Below are 9,536 nucleotides of genomic sequence, written 5' to 3'. Positions count from 1 at the left end.
TGAGAATTTCACTTCCTCTTGGTTTTCCCCCTCCCAAAAAAAAGGTGTCCATTTTAAAATTCATGTGATTTGAATGCTCCAATTACTGCACTGCTTAGGAAAAACTCCACAGTCATGATAAGGAGAAGCAGCAAAGTCTGGAAAGAAGGTTTAGATGGGTCATTCAATTTTTGAGATTTTTATATCCATATCTCAGCATGACAGAAAGCTATTTAGGGACAAACATGACATGGTAAGAAAAGAGGTGCAAAGGAATAAGATTATCTGAACCTGATCCAGTGGGAGGTGTCCCTGCCCATGCAGGGGTGTTGGAACTAGATGATCTTTAAGGCCCCTTCCAACCCAAACCACTCAAAATAAAGTAAAAGTAAAGAAACACAGATCTGTGCAACTTTCTGCAACATGCATGATATCTTTTCTTTTGGGGAAGGATTGGAATGGCACAAAAAGAGACAAAATATGAATTTCTTTCTTGCACATCTTCATTCCCAATTCTATACAATTGTAGCTTTCCAGAATTCTTAACAGTTATATATGGACACCATACTAAATCCCACAGGATGGAACTTCCCTCGCTTACATACAGAAGGGTGTCCAAGTGTAACTCTCAGTGGGTTACCTCTAGGGGTGATCACTTCAACTTAGGAATAAAGACAAGCAACAGAAAATACAAGCACAGAGACACTGGTTATAAGAGCAGGGAACAAAAAAGATATGGATTCACAAACTACATTTATTTTAAAGCAAAATCAAACACAGAATTCTATCAGCCGTTTTGGCCAGAAAGAGCAGAACTTATGAGTAAAGGCATCAAGGGAGAATTAAAAGGAAATACAGCAGTGTCATTCTTAAAGAAATACTACACTCTGGAAAATATTATTTTTTTAATTACTTTTGTTATACACAAACACATAAAAGTAAGTGGAAAAAACCAAAATGTGACTAGAACTGGAAAAAGACTTTGAATGGTAAATACTCACTCTTTCATCAACTATCTTCATGAACCACATTTTAGTCAAGTTATGCCGCCTGACAGCCTGAAAATTATCAAATAAAACATACATGTTAATGCTTACAAGGTGATGGTAGTACTCAACTCTGAAGACTGAAATACATTTTAGATAATCCTTTTCTTACAATTACTGCATTTACTGTGTTAAATCAAAGTGTCACATCAGTGGAAAATGAGAATCTTGAACTACAAAAATGTTTAGTATTTGTTACAACTTGTTGCACACAAAAAATGAAATACTGGAGATGAAGCCAGTTACATAAAAGCATTTCTTTTTAATTTTTGAAAGTAATTTATTCTTCCATGGAGTCACGAATTCCCGCAAAACATTTGCAGGAAACTATGAATATAGTTATCCAAAGAGAACCCAGTTTCCTCCACAGTCAAGCAATAAAAGGATTTATCCTGTAAATTCTCAAGAAAACATCAGTACAACATACCAAAATATACTGTAAAGACAGCATCCTAAAAAAGTAATAAATATTATGGTTTTGTTTTAAAAAGTCTCCCACAGCATGTCATAATCCCACATTCTTCTTTCAACTCATTTTACTTCCTTTCCTGTAACACTTCTATCAGCTTACGTTCAATCCTCTTAATTGCACATACTGAATTCTGCAGACCACACTGTCAGAAAGGCTACAACCAGACATATAAATATTTATAAATTAAACTTATGGAACAGATTTCTCACAATCTTAGCCTTTATAGCTCACTTTCAACTTCTTTACATCCATTCTATTTGTAAATATTTTTTCAAGGTTTGACAGGGCTAGGTCCTCTTGTTATTTCAACAAAATCTACCTGAGAAAGTACCTGGTATGTGCAAAGGCAAATTTTAAGTTACAACTACAAATATCAGTTTTACTTCTCACTTGTCTTATCATTTTATAAATTTAATTCTTGAAATAGTCACAGATCAAGACTTAAAAGCACCAAACTGAGTTATTCTAAATTATTAAAGTTTTACAGTACATGTATTTTGAGCTACCTTCATTCAAACACACAGGTGCTCATTTTTGTAAAGTTCTGAAAACAGGCTTATTCCACAGAAATGAACGGACAATTAGGCCTCACTTTTCATATGTGCAAAATGGACAGATAAGTTAAGAACAAATATACAGTTGCCATATCAATTTATATTAACATCACTGAAAGTAGAACTATTAATAATTCAATAAATAAACACAGGCTATTTACATACTTTACTAGTGCATAAAACTTTTGGCATCCAAATGCGAGTATTCAGGGATATACAAAACTTTGGGAACATATCTAACATGACAAATCAGTATTTATTCTGGAAAATCAAATTGTCCTCATACAACCTCAACAGTAAGAGAAGAATATACATAAAACAGGCTGTGAAAAAGACACAGTAATTCTATTAATGGCTTTGCAATACTTGTGAGTTCAGGTGACTTTCCAAACCCTTCTTTCTGTGAATTGCCATGACATTTTTGAACATTTGTGAAGCCACGCTCCAAGCCATGCTTGCAGTTAAACCATGACAATGTTTAGGGGATTTTCCTAAGTTACTCTTGCTAATAAGCATTTCCATGCCACACTTGATATACACACAAGCAGGCTGAAATTTAAAGCAGTTGAAATAATATATACAACCATACTCAAAACTAACTTGTACCCAACTGACTCAATCAGACAACTAAATGACAGTATATTTTCAGAGACAAAAATAAGTTAAGCTATAGTAAAGCAAGTTCCTCTTTGAAAAGGAGACAAAAACATTTTGGGAGAAAATGGTCTTGTTCCTTGGAAGTTTCACACATACTGGAAGAGACACAGAAAGAAGGAAACAAAAAGCAAAGTCACAGACAGACGGACATGCAAAACCACCAATTTTGCATTTTAACATCTGCATTCAAATATCACCCAAGGTACATCCTCAAATCCCTTAATCCCATAAAAAAGGCTCAAAACATTTGCATGTCTTCATTCTAACAGCACAAACACTTTGTTGTGGCTAAAGGCACACGCTTTATTGGAAGCTCTGGTCCTCCTAAAAGTGACTCTAACAGGAGTTTTTCTTTTATTTTACTTCTTGGCTTTACCTACCTTTTCTCTTAGGTAAATAAACTGTATCTTGTTTAAATCCCAATTTTAATCTAAACATGAGTGTTGACAGAAACAAATGCTCACATGCTTTATTTCACATTTGAAGGAGGAAGAGTCAGGGAGAGGTCATAGATTCAGCACTGCTAAAAATCACTGACAGAATATTTGGAAAGGACTAATTTTTGTGGTCTCAGAGGCACCGCACACTGGATATGAAGTCAAGACAGCAACAAATGAAATGCCCTCATCCTGCTGGAACCTCATTGTTCTAACCCAGCATTACAGCAAGAGCCCTGCTTTTCCCAGGATTTTAACAGGAACAATGCAGATGAATACTTGGATGAAGAGTCCACACTTCACTGCCTGTTTTTCAGCAAGTCCATAAACCTACCTATCTATGGGACCTATTCCAGCTATATTCAGCTATTGAGATCTATACAAACTGCAGCTTTTCCTACACAGAGCTCAGAGATCTTTAAATATAAGTTCTGATCTTACAGAGTAGAGGCCTTGTGGCAGCTGTTGTTTTGGAAGGTTTTAAGACTTGCTGTGGCCCATGACCCTAAGACAACAAGTTAGCAATGTATGGAATTTTCATCCGTGAAGAAACTTAAAATTCAACTCAATGTGACACTGACAAGCTGATCTAACCTTGATGTTAGACCTTCTTTGAGTGACAAGTTGAACTATAGATGATAACCAGTGAACCCTACCAACTAAAGTATTTTGTGGTTCTATATGAGCATTAAGGGGAAATCCATTTACACTGCCTTCATCTGAATCATTCAATGGACATATCAACGACAATGTAACTAGAAACAAAAAATTTTGCAAGAAACCCTCTGTTTCTTTGGCCATGATCAGCAGAGGAACAGATCTGTCAGTGTACTTGATGCATGATGCTCTAGTACCTGCAGAACTCAGACATCTCGTAAAAATAAACTGTTAAGTTCACAAGTACATTCCCTGTCACTCAATGCACTGTTCTCAAGCACGTTCCCTGCTACTTAACACACACAAAAGGTTATGTGCAAAACATAATACATAAACAAAAGCCATTCAAACAAGTCTTGATGTGAGGAGAAGACTGTATTAAGATTCTTCCTATTACCCAGTAACCAGACGTGAAGGCTGTGGGCTTTTGCTCATACTGTGTTTGCTAGTTTAACCTCTGTGCTTAGTCTCTTGTATTTTTGCGCAGCTTAATCTCTTCAGGCAGGAACACCATTGGCTCAGTAAAGTAGACTAATGCACTGCACTCAACTTACAGTCTACCACAATTTACTCTCTCCTTCACCTAAACATCACAGAAAGAAAAGCAGTTAGTTCACAGAAGTCTGACCTTCCAAGGAGCTCCCACCTAAATAACCTCTTCCAACTCTGCTCTTTAGCTGTAGGTAACTTAAAACATCAAATACAGACACAAACGCAAATTACATTACCTATTTTACACAAAATAATGCTGTTAACTATTTGACACAGCACATACAAGCAATGACTTTTCCCACAGCAATACTTCCATAAATTTTAGGACAATAATGGTGTATTTTACCCTCCACAGTTCTGTTGCAACTGGCTGATGGGGTGGGTTATCGCAGTATATAGCTTCCACAGCCTCCCTCCAGAACTGCATTCGCATCAAACCTGTAGTCTTCTGAGTTATGGAGTCTTTAATCTGAAAAGGATATATCTGGAGTGAAATCCACAGTGTTTTTAAGGCACTTGGTCTATCTACACTGAAAAGGCAGATACAGGACAAAGCCAAACTCAGTAAGGAAAGTGCTCGGTTCTGAACTTACATTTTTTCCTTATCAAGCATACAAACACTACAGAGAGTGAAAAAAAATCTTCATCAGAACCTGACTCTGAAACCCATGGAGATTAAGCCCTGGGCGGCCCTCACTTTGGCTTTCTTCCCAAAAGGAAAAGAAACAGTGGCAACAGCAGCGAGGGCAGGCACCATGGGCTGCCAGAAGTGCAGCTTACAGAAGCTCCTCTGGGATTTTGCTTGTTCAGCACATTCTCTGGATCGCAGCTTTCTGGCAAGCACTACCAACTTTCCTGGTTGCACTGGCAGTTTCTGGCCACCTAGCAAGGAGAACAGAATGCAGCTGATCCCTTCCCACAACTCTCTGATTACTAACTTGCCTCTTGCAGCCTTTCCATCACCTAAGCTTCTGCCAACAAAGGCCTGGAACTGATTATACATCTCACTTTTTGACAGACCTTCTACAGACAGGATTTAGCTGCACTGTACCTATTCAGTCACTGCATTTGAAGCCAGGACATAGATGCAATCACACAGCAGTATCAAGGACCATAGCCTGTTTGTTATAATTTAATTTTTAAATGCCCAATACAGAAGAAGATCAGAAAAATTACATACATAAACAAAATTAATTGGAGGTTTGTATTTCTCTATCTATTCGTTGCCCCTTATAGTACAAAAAGTTAATTTTGGCAAAATACCACCTACTAGTGTAATTTAGATTTAAACTGTTATTTTACATTTCCAGAGTCCACAAATATTTTAATACCTGCCTGAGCCAGTTCCACATTGAAGGCTCTCAAGGCAAAGGCAGAGATTCGAGATTCCGCAGGCAACAGCAGAGAACACAGAAACCCTTCATAGTCACGCTTTCTACAAAAGGAGGAAAAAATACGTTTATTATTTATAGCTCTATGTAAATTGGGTGTGCTATTGCCTAGCACTGGACTCTTAAAATAGCAGCAATAAAATTCTAGTTCAAAACTATCCCTTTGCAAAAGTAGCAGCTTTTCAGCATATTTTGAAAGAAGACAAATTCCAAGAGAGAAGGGATGCTGTCTGAACTCTCTGTGCACTTCTCAAAGCCTGATCTCAAGATACGTGGCTGAAGACATGGACCAAGGCTGTAGCAGAACTGCAAACAGAATCCAGATTATCCCACTTTCAGACTTCTGTTCCAAACATGAAACTACATTTCTTTAGAATACTGTGCTTTGGAGCTTGGCAGAGGAGTTCTCGCTTAACCAGCAAGTTTTTGTTTACTGGCAACTATATTCAAAGAATAAATGCTCTGAGTCTTGGTAGCTTCGATGCAGGTAACTTGTTGCCAGTCTAGAGTGACACACCTTTGTTTGGCCACTTGGGTGTGCCATTAAATTAAAAACCATCACAGTGCACACAATCGTGTGCCATTAAATTAAAAACCATCACAGTGCACACAATCATAAATAGCAAAATCATGCATGGCTGTAGCTAATAAAAACATCTGGTCACCTCTGAAATGCTAAATTGCTTGTTTTGAACAACATTTTTGTGTATTCTCTGATAAGTCTGTAACTTGATTCTCTATTAGAACCAGACTCCAAGTTCTGCCTTGAGAGTGGAGCAGTAGGTGTCAAGAAAACCCACACTTACTCATTTTCATGAAGTCTGCTGTTCTATATGCACTCATATTTCCTTTGAATGTGAGCTATGAATAGCAAAGCCAATTAAAACTGAGGGTTATTATAGTGGCTACTTCTAGCATTAAGCAGAAAGGAAGAGATATTTAACAGAAGTTCTTACTCTTACAATACAAAGCAGCTGATAACTAGCAAGTGCTTTGAGTTTTCACAACAGCTGTGAAACTTTTTTTAGAGCTTGATGCAAATCCAGAAGCATCAACAAAAAAAACCCAAACTATTTTCACTATTTGGAAGTTTAGAAGGCTTTAAAGTTCACCTTCATGTTAGAGAAGCATCAAACTTCCCTCAACTATGACATCTTCTGAAAAGTACTATCAACTCATAACCCAGCTTCCTTTTTTTTCAAGGCTGACTGTAGTAATGCCCAGTATTGCCCACCCTGGACAGAGCTGCAAGGTTTAAAGCCACATTTTCTCTGTGGCTCTCTCAGTTTGCCTGGGTTGTTCACACAACACAGAACCACCTCTACTTCCAGAAAGAAGCAAAGAAACATATTACACAAAGTAAACAGCAGCACAATAGAGAAATGTGTCTTCCCTCTAATAATGGTGCTGGCATCATGGTTTTGGGGTTGTTTTTTGTTGTTTGTTTGTTTTTCCCAGCTATTCTAAGCCTTAAAATTAAGTGTAGCAAAAATATGCCAGAAAAAAACCAGAAAGAAATGTGAATTACATGCCAAAAGTGTGCCCTTGCACATAACAGTAGGAAAGCTTATCAGTTAAGACTCAGCCTGTAAAATAAAATTGATATTGCTATAAATCATGTTACACTCCAGCTCTCTTTGTGTATTATTGTAAGGAATGAAGAAAGGAGGGAGTGCTCTTGAGTCTGGTATTGAGTGGTTTTCAGTTTTCCTCTCAAAGATGTATAGCCTTACATAACCTTCCACAGACGGAAGAAAAGATGGTTACGACCATTACTGGACTTTCAGTATAATGAAAAATCTAAAGTCTTAAAAATTTCTCCCAGGTTACAAAACTCTACAATACCATTAAGCCACAAGCTTGTCTTTCAGAGCAGACATCATAAACAGCAAGAGACAGAAAGCATAACTACTAAGGAAACTTTTAATCAAATAGCTTCAAGCTACTTATAAAAGAGATATTTAACATAAAAGGGAAAATGCACAAATCTGTATCATTAAAGCATAGCTTATGGTTGGACTTGATGATCTTCAAGGTCCTTTCCAACCAGATGATTCTATGATTCTAACTCAGTTGTTCTTCCTAATTTGTGGGAGACCCTAATTCAGGACTGGGGCGTTGCTGATGCTTGCACAGTCTCAATTTATTTCTGTTTGAATAGTAACCTCTTCCCTTATTTTGCATGGAAAACTTAAGATTTCCATGCAATATATAAGCACTGTAAACAGCAGCTTCAATTAAATGATGCCAAAAGCATAACCACCTTTCATTTCATTATTTTGAATGGTTGTGTATTTTCTAAGTAATCCTTCTAATGGTGTAACAAAAATAACTGAAAAAAGTTTAAATTCAATCATCTCAGCCTCTGTGCCTTGGAAAGTAACTGTTCTGTGCACAGTTGTTTGTTACAGAAAATGTTTTATCTGTATATATTAACCTTGTATTAACTGTACCCACAGGATCTGATCCCCTGAGTAACAGATAAACAAATCCTGGATAGAGTAACCCAGAAACCAAAGCTGTGATCTGAAGTTATATAATGGAAAATGCACCCTGGCTATGCCTTCTGACACATCTGTAAAGGCCTGCTGCTTGGTGCTACACAGAAAATCTAAGACAGTCACACTTATTTCTGTTAGTTTTTCTACTTCAAACATTACCAGTGACCACACACACCTTTACATCTTTTACAAGCATCACAGAATCACAGAACTGTCTTGGTTGGAAAGGTCCCGAGTCCAACCATCAGTACAAAAAAAAACCAAAAACAACCACACGAACAAAAGCACACCCCACCAGAAAACACCCACCAAAAACACCAACCTCGGCCACTAGAACATGCCCCGAAGTGCCACACCTACATTTCTTGAACACCTCCAAGGACGGTGACTCACCTGTCTCCTTGGGCAGGCTGTTCTAGTGCCTGACCATTTCCTTCAGTATAGAAATTCGTCCTAATATCCCATCCAAACCTTCCCTGCAGCTACTTCAGGACATTTCCTCTGGTCCTATCATTATTTACTTGGGAGAAGAGGCCAACACCCACCTCCCTACAACCTCGCTTCAGGTAGTTGTAGATAGCGATGAGGTGTTCCCTCAGCCTCCTCTTTTTCAGACTAAACATCCCCAGTTCCCACAGTTGTTCTTTGTATTGTTCTCTAGACCCTTCACCAGCTTGGTGGCTCTTCTCTGGACATGCTCCAGCACCTCAATGTCCTTCTTACAACGAGTGGCCCAGAACTGAACACAGCACTCAAGGTGCAGCCTCACCAGTGCTGAGTGCAGGGGCAAGATCATCTTTCTACCCTTGCCAGCCACACTATTCCTGATGCAGGCCAGGATGGTGTTGGCCTTCTTGGCCATCCTGGCACACTGCTGGCCCATGTTAAGACAGCTGTCAGCAAGCCCCCCCATGCCCTTTTCTGCCAGACACCTTTCCAGCCACTCTTCCCCAAGCCTGTACCATTCCCTGGGGTTGTTGTGACCAAAATGCAGGATCCTGCACTTGGCCTTGTTAAGCCCTGGCCCATCGATCCAGCCTGTCCATGTCCCTCTGCAGAGCCTTCCTAGTCTCAAGCAGATCAACAATCCCACTCAGTTTGGTGTCATCTGCAAACTTACTGAGTTTGGAGATTATCCTCTTCCACTCCTTCTACCAATGCTTGGAAGCCTTCTCCCTGTTTTTGTCAACTATGTAGGACAAGTGTATCCAAAGAGAAATTATTCAAGTATGTACAAAGAGACTTGTTTAATTTTTTACTTATGAACTCTTGCGGCCTACAGAGCAGCTAACAGGCCTTGCATGTTGTTTTATGGCTCCAAAGCCAGCAAGTGTCCGAGCAACATTCCTG

General features: G+C 38.6%; 1 protein-coding gene across 1 annotated transcript in view; it reads right to left on the bottom strand.

Annotated features, from left to right (window-relative positions):
- NDUFAF6 (NADH dehydrogenase (ubiquinone) complex I, assembly factor 6) overlaps positions 1 to 9,536 on the bottom strand; it is a 23,293-nt gene that overhangs the window by 13,289 nt on the left and 468 nt on the right. The window contains exons 2-4 of the mRNA XM_010006509.1: positions 5,630 to 5,729; positions 4,641 to 4,763; positions 981 to 1,037 (exon numbers count right to left, since the gene is read on the bottom strand). Coding sequence (XP_010004811.1) covers positions 981 to 1,037; positions 4,641 to 4,763; positions 5,630 to 5,729 — 280 coding nt within the window. The remainder of the gene's footprint in view (positions 1 to 980; positions 1,038 to 4,640; positions 4,764 to 5,629; positions 5,730 to 9,536) is intronic.

This window comes from Chaetura pelagica, unplaced genomic scaffold, assembly GCF_000747805.2.
Source record: "Chaetura pelagica isolate M959 unplaced genomic scaffold, ChaPel_1.0 scaffold76, whole genome shotgun sequence".
In the NCBI taxonomy this organism is placed as follows: Eukaryota; Metazoa; Chordata; class Aves; order Apodiformes; family Apodidae; genus Chaetura; species Chaetura pelagica.
Note: the sequence above shows the minus strand (reverse complement) of the source record. Positions and strands in the feature narration are given on the sequence as shown.